The sequence below is a fragment of the Bos taurus genome, chromosome X (assembly GCF_002263795.3).
Source record: "Bos taurus isolate L1 Dominette 01449 registration number 42190680 breed Hereford chromosome X, ARS-UCD2.0, whole genome shotgun sequence".
Lineage (NCBI taxonomy): Eukaryota > Metazoa > Chordata > Mammalia > Artiodactyla > Bovidae > Bos > Bos taurus.
In genome coordinates, this window is record NC_037357.1 from 95,636,402 (window position 1) to 95,652,657 (window position 16,256).

Genomic DNA, 16,256 nt, shown 5'->3' on the forward strand with positions numbered 1-16,256 from the left:
AACACTCAATCTCTCAGAAGCAATGTCACCTGCAGAGTTTCTCTCCAGCCCCAGTGTCCACTAATGAGCGACACCTTGGCAAGCTTTTGTTGGTGTGAGGGGCCCCCGCGGGATGTGAGTGTCTCTCATCTGTTCAGTAGCCTTCTGTGGTATTTCTTCCTCATTTTTTTCCGCGCACCGCCCAAACGAATATCACTATTGTTTTGTACTCCTGGCAAACTTTGACACAATTATCGGTGACAAATTGACTTAAAGTGCGGCTGCAGGAAGAGAAACAGGAGTGTCTCGCTTGGCCTTCTGGGAGTTGTAGTCCTGCAGGCCCCTGGGCTGCCTGGCTGGTCCTGGAGCTGTGAACTACAGCTCCCAGGCCTTCTCCACGTCCCTACCGCACAGGCTCAGAGCCTCCTGCCGAGAGGAGGTGGTTACATTGTGTCTATTGTATCCCTGGGTCTGTGTGTTTGTGTATTTCTCAGGACGTGAAGTTGAGAGTGAAAAGCATGGCAGATGAGCAGGAAATCATGTGCAAATTGGAAAGCATTAAAGAGATCAGGTAAGTGCAACATTTCAGTGCCCCCCAAGTCCCCCTCCGAAGCTCCACAAATCCCTCACTACCGGAGATGGCTATTACCTACAGAAAGTATCTATTGTTGGGCTACTTGCAGAGAGGGACGGGAAAGGATCCCATTCACTATGGAATTCAAGGATGGGAAAGAGGCAGGGGAGAGTCAGAACTAAGACTAGCAGAGAGAGAGGCAGAGAAACAGACTGACCGAGAGGGATCTCTTGTCAGATGTGTTTGAGAAAGCCAGATTGAGACATACAGTGGCGGGGGGGGGGGGGGGAGCGGGGGTTGGGGTGGGGGTGGTGGGCGGTGTGTGTGTGTGTGTGGCCGGGGTGGCGGTGTTGGTCCCAAGACAGCTTTATTCTTCTTGGGTGGGAGTTAGGGAAATGGCATTCTTGGACCCATTATTCTTTAAAGTGTTGATTGGCTCCAAGGTGTATTTGGCTCCTTGCTCTTTATGAATCTAGATTCTTTTCAGTCTTCTGTTCAACTTCAGGACCTCGAGCTCGGCTGAGCCTTTTAAGAGCAGTCTAACGCATCAGGGGCTGGTGGCAGCAGCTGGGGACTGCCAGCTGGGGATAAGGAGGAATCTTATGCAAGGCCCGCACTGAGAGGACAGACAGCACTCGCTCTTGTGTATTTTTTGCTTTTACTCACCACTTTCTTCCTCTTCTACCAGATGCTCAGGGAGGGGAGAGGGGCGGGAGTGGTGGAGACTGGGGAGGCAGTTACCACCTACTGGCAGTTGCTCTCAGGACCCAGAGGTGATAGGCTGATGGGCAGGTTGGAAAAGTGGGTGTTGCCTACATCCCCTCCCCCTTCTCTCCAGGAGTGGCATTAGCTAGAGGATGATACTGTCCTTGCTCAGATCATAATAACTTTGGTTGAGTGAACTGCCTGGGCCAACATTAGGCCTTCCTTCCTCTGCTCTTCTCTGCTAAGACTCCTTGTCCCCCACCTACCCGTCTCTGCCTCGGCTTCCACCCTTCTTCTGAGGGTGATGTGGATCGGGCAGTCTCTTTTTAGTGTTTTTTAGAAACCTGAAGAAAAATGGGGGAGAATATCAAGTGTGTCCCTTTAAGAAATAAGGCTTTGATCAACAGATTTAACCCTTGGAGTGAATGCCTTAGATGAGACTCACACATGATGGTGGTAGTGGGGAAGCGCTTTGGCTTTTTTGTCCTTTGCAGGGATTATATCTCTACCTCTTCTGGAGAGAAAAAGGAAGGAAACTATTATTTACCAAGCTGATTGACCTACTATTGCTGCAAGAGTCCTGACAACTTCCTACACTTCCTTTACAACTGGGAAAATGGAAGCTCAGAAAATTTAAGTAACTTTTCCATAACCAAACCATTTGAAAATACCAGATTTTGACAGAAACCCAGTCCATTTGTGTGCAGAGGTTCTGGGCTTCCCATTCTGTCCCATGGCTGCTAAGTCACGTCAGTCGTGTTCGACTCTATGCGACCCCATAGATGGCAGCCCACCAGGCTCCACCGTCCCTGGGATTCACCAGGCAAGAATACTGGAGTGGGTTGCCATTGCCTTCTCCAATGCATGAAAGTAAAAAGTGAAAGTGAAGTTGCTCAGTCGTGTCTGACTCCTTGCGCGACCCCACAGACTGCAGCCTACCAGGCTCCTCCGTCCATGGGATTTTCCAGGCAAGAGTACTGGAGTGGGTTGCCATTGCCTTCTCCAAGGAGGGTCTGGTAAAAGGTAGAGAGGAGGCATGTGTTGCATTTTCTTTTCTGCAAAAGGATCCAGATATAGGGAGTGAGACACCTTGTTGCAGGAAAAGGTCAACTGTCATAATAACAATTCAGTTAATAATAAACTTTTGCCTGCAAGAAGAGCCTAGACTTATTTTTAACGGACTTTAAAGGAATCCTACCCAACCCCAAGAGAAGGAACAGTTGGAAGCAAGGAGAAGTGACCCATCTTAGTAGAGACCAAATGGAGGGGCATGACTTCCACCCTCACCGGTGGTAAACCTGGCATTCCTACCACTGCTAGCTGGGATAGGATCCTAGGAGGCCCATAGAGAGGCCAGAACTCTCATCCCCAACCAGCAATAGCAAAGAGCCTCTCCTCAAATTGGATGTCAATCAGAGACCCAGTGGATAACCTGGACTCATGCTGCCCCTCTTCCCTGCAAAAGTAGCACGTCAGAGAATGCCTGCAAAAACCAAAGAGATCCAGAGTGTCCAAATTTAATTGAAAAAAAAAAAATCACTTGACATACCAACATTATCAATTTCAGTGGCCAGAGAAAGTAAACAGATGCTAGGATTGAGATGGCACAGAGGTTAGAATTATCCGATAAGGATTTTAAAGTAGCCATCATAAAAATGCTTCAGGGAGCAAATGCATCACACTTGCAACAAATGATAAAATAGACAATCTCAGCATTTAAATAGAAAGTCTCAACAAAGAAATGTAAAGTGCAGAGCAAACCAATGGAAGTTTGAAAACTGGAAAAAAAAAAAAGACTTAAAAACTCAATGAAGAGGCTCAACAGCAAGATGGAGAAGACAGAGGAAAGAATCAGACAACTTAAACATTAAACAATAGAAATAACCCAATCTGAACAACAGAGGGAAATTAAATGCAAAAAAAAAAAAAAAAGAAGAAGAAGAAGAAAGAAAAGAAGGAATTGAACAGAGCCAGAACCTCCAGACCTGTAGTGTTATAATAAAGGATCTAACATTCATGTCAACAGAATCTCAGAGAAGAGAAATAAAACAGGGCCAGAAAAGTACCTGAAGAAGTAGTGGCTTAAAACTTCCCAAACTGAGCAAAGGACATAAACCTCCAGATCCAAGAAATTAAGCAAATATCATTAGGAAAGACCTGAAGAAATTCATACGAGACACATTCAACAAGTAAACTTTCTGAAAACAAAAGCAGAGAAAAGATCTAGGAAGCAGCCAAAGAAATAATATTTTACCTATACCTTCTCGACTGAAAAAAATGCACAACATGAGAGTTTGAGTTAAGTTTTATTTGGAGAAATATGATGACTTCACCCCGGGAGACAGCACCTCAGATAGCCCTGAGAAACTGCTCCAAAGAGGTAGGGGGAAAAGTGGGAGTACATGCAATCAAGCACATATTTTTTGTAGAAAGTTTTTGCTGGTCTCATGAAGCTTTTGCTAGTCACAAGAAACAGTTGTTCACCATGAAAGAGTTTTGGGCTTTTCTAAATATGAGGAGATACAAGAATTGGGCTCATCAAATCAGCTCCTGAGAATATCTAACTATCTTAAGACCTGTCCTGCCAGTTTCCTAGAACACAAAATGCCTCATTTCTGCTCTCTACCCTGAACTCCTTCAGAGGGTGTTGGAGGTTAGCAGCTGCAGCAACACATGATTTAATCCTTGTAGAGGTAGATGGCAAGCTCCCACAGCAAGGGCCAATTTGTGATTGACAGGGCCCCTTCATGGTTATAAATTCAGCCATACTTTGGGAGGCATTTCATGACTATTTTGTCCCACATTGCTAGGAAGGCTCATTCTCAGGTCTCAAGAAGATTTTCCAGGCAGGCCACTCAATGTGCTATTACTGGACTAGGTCTTATCAATAGTAATCAAAGGTCTCTGGACTAATTTGTCTTAGTTAAGCCGCTATAGTCCCAGAAAATTTCCCCTTTTTGTATCTTCCCATATAGAGTTACATTATTATAATTGTTGATCACATACAGAATATTTGATCAACTGCTTCAATTTACCTAGTCATCATTATTTTCTTTGGAGGTTCAGTCACACATTTGGTCAAACAAGAAGCAATAATCTTGTAGAACAGGCAAAGTACAAATAATATAATTAGCAATATTATTAAAGTCATAAGTAAGAAGCCAGTAACTTCCATTAGGTGCAGCCCCCTATATCCTCAGATCTTCTGACTTATTCTTATGCTGTACCAATCTTTATATTTCAGGGAAATTATATATTTTCACTGTCCATATGGCTCCCAATCCAATTTCCTAGTGTCACTAGGCTGCTTATCCTTGGCATAATTTAATTGTTCTCAAGATAAAGCGGGGTGGGGGGGATTGATTAAATCTTAAATGACCACAATCTGGTGTTAACCATATAAATCCATCCCATAATTATGAGAAGTTGTGTTCCTTGGCTGAATTTTTGCTTGTTGCTCTGCTTGAGCTTGAACAATGACCAGGGTCAGAGCAGGCATTATTAATTGGCCAGTAGAGAAGATCCCACCTAGCAATACAAGAGTAGCCAGAACAGGACAGAAATAAAGTTTTTTAAGGGTCATCCAATTAGAGCCTTGGAGTGGAGAAATCTACCAAGGTAATTTGGAAGTACTAGACACAGGTAATTGGCCACAACCCAACAATTGGATTGACCTTTAAAATTAGCATAGGATTGTGTCCATGGTAGAAAAACATTTGATTTATATGCAGAGGTCTAAGAAATCAAGAAAACATTATAAATGATCATATGAATCAGGTCTAGCTTCTTGGGTAAGCTGTCTACTTTTGATGTCTTTTTCTCATCCTGGTGAGTGTCCTGTGTTTGAACATTGTTTTAAGGTGAATTTGAGATCAGCAGTCCTCTCTATAGAACAGTCTGGTTTAGGGGCCTTTAGAAGTGGGAATTAATCCAAGAGTCAATTTCCCTTCAGTGTTCACTGTGCATTAGCTAGTTAAGAGTACCTGATAAAAAGTCCTTTCATCCAGGTTGGAGATACTCCTTTAAATTGTATCTTTTCCAGTATGCAGGTTGTGGGACAGCTGATCTTCATCCAAAGATTACTGCTCTCCATCCTGAAGTCCTTCAGGGGGTGTTGTAGGTCAGTCGCTGCAGCAGCACATGATTTAATCCTTGTAGAGGTAGATGGCAAGCACCCATGGAAAGTGCCAACTTGTGGTTGACAACCTTCAAGGGAAAAAAAAGAAAAGAAAGTCAGCAGATTCCTCATCAGAAAGTGATGAAGCCCTAGCAGGAAGTAGCACATTTTTCAAGTGCTGAAGGAAAAAGAATCATCAACCAAGAATCCTATGTTCAGTGCTAATAACCTTCAGGAATAAAGGGATAATCAAGATACTCTTAGATGAAAGGAAACAGGGAATTTATCAGTAGGATGTCTATCTTATCAAGCATGACTAAAGTAAATCTTAAAACAGAAAAGAAATGGTAAAAGGAGGAAACTTGGAAGAAAGAACATAGTAGACTAAAACCTGGGTAAATACAACAGAATTTCTTTTCCTCTTGAGTTGTATGAATCTTGTTTGATAATTGGATCATAATTTATTACACTGTCTCATGTTGTTCTGAATGTGTATAGAGGAAATATTTAAGACATTTATATTATGAACAGAGAGTGTAAAGGAATGTAAAAGGGAGGTAAAATTCCATCTTATTGATCCATTCATCTGTTGATGGACACTAAGATTTCTTCCATATCTTAGCTATTGTAAATTATGATGCTATAAACATAGGGGTGCATGTATCTTTTTGAATTAGTGTTTTCATTTTCTTTGGATTATATACACAGGAGTGGAATTCCTGAATCATATGGTAGTTCTATTTTTAGCTTTTTGAGGATCTAAATTCTGTATGTTGTCTATTATATGTGGATTCTAACAAATAAAACAAACCAATGAACATAGCAAAATATAGAAACAGACTCGCAAATATAGAGAACAAACTAGTGGTTACCAGTAGGATAGGAAAGTGGGGGAAGGGAATGATAAGGGGTAGGGGAATAAAAGACATAAAAAACTATGTATAAAATAAATATTATACATAGATTGTAAAACACAGAGAATTATAGCCAATATTTTATAATAGCTTCGAATGGTACATAGTATATAAAATATTGAGTCACTCTGTTGTACACCTGAACCTAATATAATATTGCAAATCAACTATACTTTAACTAAAAAAAATTATAGATACATTAAATGGAATTCAAAAAAATGTTCAAGTCACCCACATAAATACAGAACAAAGAAAAGAGAAAATAAAAACAGAGAGAAAAAACAGGTAACAAAAGATAAAATGGCAGACTTAGCCTTAACATATCAATAATTATGTTGAATATAAATGGTCTAAATACAGCAATTAAATGACATGACTGAACTATATGAGAAAGGGTCAATTCACAAAGAAGACATAATTCTAGATATGTATGTACCAAAAGCGTTTTAAATTAACCTGCTTTTGACAATTTTACAGTAATATGCAAAGGTTATATCACTTGGTTTAAGAATTTAAAATGGGGAAAGTACTACAAATACATACTTGATGTTCACATATGGACAGGTAAAACATGTATTATAAGTGAAGAGAAGGAAGGGATAGAAGGAACTGGAGAAAAGAACCAACAATGGTTGAACACCTACTAGTTTTAAAACTCTTGGCTCATTTAATACTCAATCTTGCTAATGGGAATCTGTAGTATGAATTATTATCCACACGTTACAGAAAGGATACCAAGGCTCAACGAGGTTAGGTAACCTATCTATGGTCACACAGCTAGGAAAGGAAGAGAGAATATATCCTCCTATTCACTTGGCATATGCATTTCAACAAATGCTGATAATCTGATTAACCATTATCCATAATTCTTTAGCTGTTCTAATCCTAAATCTCCTAAAGGTATAAATAAAGCAGTCTTTTTTGTTGTTGTTGTTTAAAAAAAAAAATACTTTTGCTTCTTTGCTAAAGTAGTAGTGATAAGGATGAAAAGTAAAAGTGTTAGTTCCTCAGTTATGTCCAACTCTGTGACCCCATGGACTGTAACCCACCAGGCTCCTCTGTCCATGGAATTCTCCAGACAAGGATATTGGAGTGGGTGGCCATTTCCTTCTCCAGGGGATTTCCCGACCCAGGGATGGAACCCAGGTCTCCTGTATTGCAGGCAGATTCTTTACCATCTGAACTACCACAGAAGCCCAATGATGAAGACAATACCACCCCATAATCTGATTAAGTCAAGCTGAGAGCTATACACACCTCCAGGCATATTCACATAAATATACATACTTGTAGTCACATATATATTTGTAGTAACACACACAAACACATTCCCACACACTGATGGCAGAATTTGAAGTGGGAAATATCACCACAGACCATTCCCCACTAATGCTTCTGACACCATGCTCACAGCCCTGTCTTTCCTTTTAATCTAAACCACACTTCAACATTATGTTCCAGATCTCAGCCCCCAAATCCCACTCTGGTATATTTTACCCATGAATTCCTTGGGCTTCCAAGTGGTGATGAAGGAGCATGTGGATATGTGGAAAGGGGAAGGGAAGAATAGGGCAAAAGAGGGGAGATGGAAAACAGGGAAGGAAAGGAGAAGAAGCTACAAGGCAAAGAATGTGAATGCAGCCACCACTAGAGCAACCAGGGCCCTTCACCAGCTCCCCAAATGCATACTAATATCTCCTTAACATGCACATGTTCACATCAGATGGCCAAAGTATTGGAGCTTCAGCGTCAGCATCAGTCCTTCCAATGAATATTCAGGGTTGATTTCCTTTAAAATTTTGCATTCCCAACATCCTCTAAAGATCCCTTTGTATCAAATTTCAGTCCATCTCTATTCCCACCCTCAGCCCCAGGCAATTAGTAATATACTTTCTGTCTCTACATATTTGCCTTTTCAGGACATTGCACATAACTTAAAACATTGTTTTTTTTTAGGCTCATCTACATTGTACCATGTATCAGCATTTCTTTCTTTTTTATTGGCAAGCAGTATTCCATTGTATGGTTATACATGTGTTTTGCTTATTCTTTGCTTATTCTTTCATCAGTTCATGAACACTGGAGTTGTTTCTACCTTTTGGCTCTTATGAATGCTGCTCTGATCTTTTGCATATAAGCCTTTGTGTGGAAATGTGCTTTCATTTCTCCTGGTTAGATTCCTAGCATGAAATTTCTGGGTCTTTTTTATAACTTTTTAAGATAATGCAAAGCTGTTTGGGCTCTAAAATCACGGTGGATGGTGACTGTAGCCATGAAATTAAAAGGTGCTTGCTCCTTGGAAGAAAAGCCATGACAAACCTAGACAATGTATTAAAAAGCAGACATATCACATTACCTGCAAAGGTCTGTGTAGTCAAAGCTATGGTTTTTCCAGTAGTCATGTGAGAACTGGACAATAAAAAAGGCTGAGTGCTGAAGAATTGATGCCCTTGAACTGTGACACTGGTGAATACTCTTGAGAGTCCCTTGGACAGCAAGAAGATCAAACCAGTCAATCCTAAAGGAAATCAACCCTGAATATTCACTGGAAGGACTGATGTTGAAGCTGAAACTCCAATACTTTGGCCACCTGATGTAAAGAGCTGACTCTTTGGAAAAGACCCTGATGCTGGCAAAGATTGAACGCAAGAGGAGAAGGGGACAACAGAGGACAAGATGGCTGAATGGCGTCACTGACTCAATGGACATGAGTTTGAAAAAACTCTGGGAGATGGTGAAGGACAGGGAAGCCTGGCATGCTGCAGTCCATGGGGGTCACAGGGTCAGACACAAAGTGGCTGAACAACAAAAAAGCTGTTTCCCAAAGTGGTTGTGCCAATTTCCATCCCTAGAAGCAGAATGTGAAGGTTACAGTTTCTAATCCTGTTGGGCATATTCTTCATACATTTATTTTCCACCCATCTGTCTTCTCTGGTGAAGTGTCTATTGAAACATTTTGCCATTTTTCAGTTTAACCTTTAACCCATTTTTCAGTTGGGTTATTTGTTTACTTACTGTGAATCTTGTGTATTCTTTGCTTTCATCAGATACATGCCTTCCAAAAATGTTCTCCCAGTCTGCAGCTTGTCTTTTCATCCTCTTAAGAGTGTCTTTTGAATTGCAGAAGTTTGTAAAGTTAATAAAGTAGTCTTGCTCATCAGTACTTTCTTTTACAGATTGTGATTTTTGTATCATATAAAAGAAATCTTTGCCTAAGCCAATGTCACAAAGGTTTTCTTCCAGGAATTTTAGGTTTTACACATAGGCCTACAATCCACTCTCACTTAATTTCTGTGTGATTTAAAGTATAGTTTGAAGCCCCTTGCTTGTTTGTCTTTGCATGTAGGTATCCAGTTTTTTCAGGACCATTTAGTGAGAAAGTGATTTTTTCTCCACAAAACTGCCTTTGCATCATCATTAAAAACAGTTGGCCATATATTTGTGGGTTTATTTCAGGACTCTATTCTCCACAGGTCTACTTTTGTACCTTTATGCCTATACTTCACCTATTTTGAAAACTTCAGCTTTAAAATAATTCTTGAATTAAGGCAGTGTAAGTTCTCCAACTTTGCTATTCTTCTTGAGAGTTGTTTTGGCTACTCTAGGCCCTTTGCATTTCTGTTTTAGATTCCACTACTCAATTTCTACAAAAAATGTCTGCACTGAGACTTTGGTAGCATTGCCAAGATACCACACTGCATTTAGACAGCTTTCTTTTGAATAGTGTTAGCATGGTGTATCTTCTTCTCCTCTTTATTTGTTTCTTTATATTTAAAGTAGGAATCTTATGGGTAGTCCAGAGTTTGGTTTGTTTATCTGTTTGTTTTTTTCCAATCTGATGATCTCCTTTTTAATTGAGGGTGTTTAGACCATTTATATTTAACATATTTATTGATATGATTAGAATGAGATCTGCCACCTTGTTGTTTCCCATTTATCTTATCTGTTTTTTGTTCCCTTTTCCCTCCCTTTCTGCCTTCTTTTGGATTAAGTATATTTTATTTGATCTGTTTTTCTGACTTTTAAGCTGTTTTCTGTTTTTTTCTTAAATTGTTTTAGTAGTTTACCTGTCACAGTTTATCTTCAAGTGATCTCATATTGCTGCAGATATAGTGTAAAAAAACTTACAATGTTGTATTTTTGTTTCTCCCTTTCTGGTCTCTGTGCTTTTACACTGATGCACTTCTTGGTTTAAATTGTTGATTATCTTTTTTAATTAATTTGAATAACAAGAAAAAGAATCATATTTTTTTCAAGTTCAGTGTTCAATATTCTTCTGCTATCATTTTATTTCTGTTTGAAGGACATCTTTCAACATTTATCATAGAGCAGCTTTGCTGATGATATAGCAGCTCAGGTATTCTATGTCTTAAAAAGTTTTAATTTCACTTTGTTTTTAAAAGTTATTTTCAGTGTGTAAAAATTGTATATTGGTAGAGGTTTTCCGCCCCCCCGCCCCCCAGTACTTTAAAAATAATATGCCATCTTGCTTCTATCGTTCATTTCCCTGTGGCTAACTTTTCTTTTTTTCCCTCAAGCTGCTGTGAAGTTTTTCTGTTTATCACTGGTTATGAACAATTCCATTGTGTTATCACTTGATGTAGTTTTTCTCCTGCTTCCTATGCTCGAGATTTTTTGAACATTTTGGATTGGTGTGTGTGTTGTTTTCATCAAATTTGAAACATTTTTGGTTATTAATTCTTCAAATATTTTTCTTTTCTCTCTCCTTCCTGATCTCTGGTTACATGTACTTTTAGCCACTTGAAGTTGTCCCACAGTTTGCTGATGCTGTTTATTTTTTTAATATTTTTTCCTCTATATATTTCATTTGGGAAACTTTCTATTGGTATGCCTTCATGTTCATTAATCTTTTCTGCTTTGTTGTCTAAATTGACTAATGTAGTTTTCATTGCAGTCATTGTAGTTTTCATATTTAAATATCTTATTTTTATATTTGAAATTTTTTCATCTCTCCCTCATCTCTACTTAATGTGGCTAATATTTCTTCAAGCTTTGTGAATATATGAAATACATTTATAATAACTATTAGTATTCTTAGCTTCTAATTCTATCAACCATGTTATTTCTTGGTCAGTTTAACTTATTATTCTCAACATTATGAACTACATTATTCATGCTTAATTGTACACCTGGCAAAGTTTTGTTAGATATCAGACATTTTGAAATTTACTTTGTCTCTGCATATATTTGCATTCCTATAAATATTCTTGAGATTTGTTCTGGCATGTCATTAAAACATTTGGAATCAGTTTTATCCTTCCAGGCCTTGCTTTTCAGCTTAGTTAAGTGGGACCATAGCAGCATTTAGGGCTGCCCAGGTGGCACTATTTGTAAAGAACCCACATGGCAATGCAGGTAACATAAGACATGCAAGTTCAATCCCTGGATCAGGAAGATCTCCTGGAGGAGGGCATGGCAACCCACTCCAGTGTTCTTACCTGGATAATCTCATGGACAGAGGAGCCTGGCAGGCTTCAGTCTTTGGGATTGAAAAGAGTCAGACATGACTGGTGTGACTTAGAATGCACGTGCACATAGCAGCATTTAGTGTAGAGCTCATTTTCCTCAGAACTTATCTTTGTATTCTAATGTTTTATAAATTGTGAATTTTTTCTACATTAGTTGTTTGGAACAGTCACTGTTCTCAGGCCTTTGTGGGCTCTGATCACTGCTTCCTCTAATCTTTGAGGAAAATTAGTTGTTTCCTTGTCTTCAGATAGTTAGTTTCCTTACACACACATGCTGATCAGTATTTCAGTGAGAACTTGAGGGGGAATCCTCTGAAAATTGTAACCATTCTCTATCTACACAAGTTTTCCTTCTCCAGTACTCTTTCCTGCAAACTCCAGATGACTTGGCATCCCCAGACTCATAACTCCTTTTCCTCTGTTGAGGGAGATGGCCAGGCTCTGTCTGAGTTCCCTGTCTCTGCCTTGCAGATTAGAGAATTTCTCTAGGCAATAGGATACGGCAATCTTCAGGTTCATCTAAGCTTTTCCACTTCTCAGAGATCACTGACCTTACTTGCCTGATGTCCAATATCTTGAACCCCACTTTTTAATATATTTTTTTCTTGGTGTTTTTGTTTGTTTTCCTTTAGTTTTTCAAAGGTGAGATGGAAAATCTCGTTCCTCTTACTCTATCATGAATAGGGTGGAAGTCAAGGCTATCCCCTAAATTTGGTTTTAGAGAATCAGATTTTACCATTAATTATAAACATATTTTATATTAAAAAAAAAAAAAACTAAAGTCAGGATGTGTCTTAAATACAATTCTACTTTATAATTGCTGTTGGCCAAGAGGGAATTGTGTTATTTTCCATGCATAAACACATGTGAACTTGACCATGACTGTTCACATTATCATGCCTTCATATAATTGAATAATGTGTATGTTGTGACTGGATGTTGAGTTTAACTGCCATTAAAGTATCTTCAAAAAGATTTTATCATGGTTTTTCCTTGAAATAAAAAGTTATTGTATATGAGAAATGAATCAGACTGGAAAAGTCTGATTTAAATATTTTTTAAAATCAGTCTACCAATGACCCAGCAATCCCACTGCTGGGCATACACACCAAGGAAACCAGAATTAAAAGAGACATGTGTACCACAATGTTCATCACAGGACTGTTTATAATAGCCAGGACACGGAAGCAACCTAGAGGTCCATCAGCAGACAAATGGATAAGAAAGCTGTGGTACATATACACAGTGGAGTATTCAGTTCAGTTCAGTTCAGTTCAGTCGCTCAGTCATGTCCGACTCTTTGCGACCTCATGAACTGCAGCACGCCAGGCCTCCCTGTCCATCACCAACTCCTGGAGTTCACTCAAACTCACGTCCATCGACTTGGTGATGCCATCCAGCCATCTCATCCTCTGTCATCCCCTTCTTCTCCTGCCCCCAATCCCTCCCAGCATCAGAGTCTTTTCCAATGAGTCAACTCTTCGCATGAGGTGGCCAAAGTACTGGAGTTTCAGCTTTAGCATCATTCCTTCCAAAGAACACCCAGGACTGATCTCCTTCAGAATGGACTGGTTGGATCTCCTTGCAGTCCAAGGGATTCTCAAGAGTCTTCTCCAACACCACAGTTCAAAAGCATCAATTCTTTAGCACTCAGCTTTCTTCACAGTCCAACTCTCACATCCATACATGACTACTGGAAAAACCATAGCCTTGACTAGACGGACCTTTGTTGGCAAAGTAATGTCTCTGCTTTTGAATATGCTATGTAGGTTGGTCATAACTTTTCTTCCAAGGAGTAAGCGTCTTTTAATTTCATGGCTGCAGTCCCCATCTGCAGTGATTTTGGAGCCCAGAAAAATAAAGTCTGACACTGTTTCCACTGTTTCCCCATCTATTTCCCATGAAGTGATGGGACCAGATGCCATAATCTACGTTTTCTGAATGTTGAGCTTTAAGCCAACTTTTTCACTCTCCTCTTTCACTTTCATCAAGAGGCTTTTTAGTTCCTCTTCACTTTCTGCCATAAGGGTGGTGTCATCTGCATATCTGAGGTTATTGATATTTTCCCAGCAATCTTTATTCCAGCTTGTGCTTCTTCCAGTCCAGCGTTTCTCGTGATGTACTCTGCATATAAGTTAAATAAGCAGGGTGACAATATACAGCCTTGATGTATTACTCAGCCATTAAAAAGAATACATTTGAATCAGTTCTAATGAGGTGAGTGAAACTGGAGCCTATTATACAGAGTGAAGTAAGCCAGAAGGAAAAACACCAATATAGTATACTAATGCATATATATGGAATTTAGAAAGATGGTAACGATAACCCTGTATGTGAGACAGCAAGAGACACAGATGTATAGAACAGTCTTTTGGACTCTGTGCAAGAGGCCGAGGGTGGGATTTTTGGGAGAATGGCATAGAAACATGTACAATATCATATGTGAAATGAATCACCAGTCCAGGTTTGATGCATGATACAGGATGCTTGGGGCTGGTGCACTGGGATGACCCAAAGGGATGGTATGGGGAGGGAGGTGGGAGGGGGGTTCAGGATGTGGAACACGTGTACACCTATGGTGGATTCATGTTGATGTATGGGGAAACTAATATAATATTGTAATTAGTCTCCAATTAAAATAAATAAATTTATATTTTTAAAAAATAAAATAAAATCAGTCTACCAGAGCTCTTTCAACAACTATTAATGAATATTAACATTAAAAGCAAGCATTTTGTTGTAATATAATTGGTAGCATTTCTCTCTTTTAGTAGTCCTTAAGATAATGTGTACCTTATGTCCAATGGCATCTTAGAATTAATTAAATACAGGAGCCAATTAACCAGGATATATATTAGTAAAGCTAATCCAACGTGGTTCCAGATTAACAGTGGCTAAAACAAGACAGAAATTCATCCATTTATTTCTCATATTATCAGCCTTGGAACAAGCTGCCTGTGTTTCTTGTTGTTATTCCATTTTGGGGACTCAGGCTCTTTTTATCTTATTGCATCACCATGTACAGGGTGTAGCCCTAATCTACATGGCTGAAGATGGCTTGATGTTGTGTATACATATTAGGCAGTGGGAAGAGGGCAAAGGGGAAGTGAATGACATGCTCTTTCCCTTTAGGGTCATAGCCTACATGTTGCCTATATTGCTTGTGTGTTCATTCCATTGGCCAGAAAACTGTCACGTGGTCAGAAAAAGCTACAAACGAGAGACAGAAATATAGCCCTTAGTCCAGGTGTCACATACCCAGATGACAATAAGAGGTTCTATTATGGAAGGAGGGGAGGATGAATTTGGTGGGCCAAGGAGCATTTGTGTTCTGTGTGGCCCTATGGTTTCAAATTGTTGGAACTGTCTATAGAAGGAATGGATTGTCTAGAGAAATGGTGAAAAATCTGTGTAAGTTGTTCAAGGATAGCCTAACTGAACACTGGAAGTGATATATTATAGAAAGGACTTAAGCAGTGGTTGGGAAAGGGACAACAAATGCCTTCGAAAGTCCTTCCCAGCCTGGAGCTTCACATGTGCTCAGGTTCTACCCACACTGGTCTGTGAATCCTACTTGCTGTATGTGAATCACTTGGCTGCCGTCTGTGCCAAGTGTTTGACTTCACTGCAATTGCCCAAATACGTACAGAGAGGCATTACCGAATCAATTGACATGAGTTTCAGCAAGCACCGGAAGTTGGTGGTTGAGAGGGGAGCCTGGCATACTGCTGTCCATGGGGTCGCCAAGAGTTGGACACAACTGAGTGACTGAACTGAACTGAACTGATACGGAGAACTTTAGATAAATTTCTGTTTGGGCCCCAGAGATCAGAGAAGGGGCATGAAAGTGGGCAGAGCACAATAATTTGGTTGAGTTCAGTTCAGTCACTCAGTCGTGTCTGACTCTTTGTGACCCCATGAATTACAGCACTCCAGGCCTCCCTGTCCATCACCAACTCCCAGAATTCACTCAAATTCACGTCCATCGAGTCGGTGATGCCATCCAGCCATCTCATCCTCTGTCGTCCACTTTTCCTTCTGCCCCCAATCCCTCCCAGCATCAGAGTCTTTTCCAATGAGTCAACTCTTCGCATGAGGTGGCCAAAGTACTGGAGTTTCAGCTTTAGCATCCTTCCTTCCAAAGAACACCCAGGGCTGATCTCCTCTAGAATGGACTGGTTGGATCTCCTTGCAGTCCAAGGGACTCTCAAGAGTCTTCTCCAACACCACAGTTCAAAAGCATCAATTCTTCAGCACTCAGCTTTCTTCACAGTCTAACTCTCACATCCATACATGACCACTGGAAAAACCATAGCCTTGACTAGACGGCCCTTTGTTGGCAAAGTAATGTCTCTGCTTTTGAATATGCTGTCTAGGTTGGTCATAACTTTCCTTCCAAGGAGTAAGCGTCTTTTAATTTCATGGCTGCAGTCCCCATCTGCAGTGATTTTGGAGCCCAGAAAAATAAAGTCTGACAC

The 16,256-nt window shown here is 39.9% G+C and overlaps 1 protein-coding gene across 3 annotated transcripts in view; it reads left to right on the forward strand.

Moving 5' to 3' along the window:
- The first annotated feature begins 358 nt into the window (after positions 1-358).
- ZC4H2 (zinc finger C4H2-type containing) overlaps positions 359-16,256 on the forward strand; it is a 75,869-nt gene continuing 59,971 nt past the window's right edge. The window contains exon 1 of one of the 3 annotated variants that reach the window (XM_005228264.5): positions 359-550. In XM_005228264.5, coding sequence (XP_005228321.1) covers positions 498-550 — 53 coding nt within the window. In that variant the 5' untranslated portion in view covers positions 359-497. The remainder of the gene's footprint in view (positions 551-16,256) is intronic. The other 2 variants (XM_059883559.1, NM_001078111.1) reach the window with 2 other exon arrangements.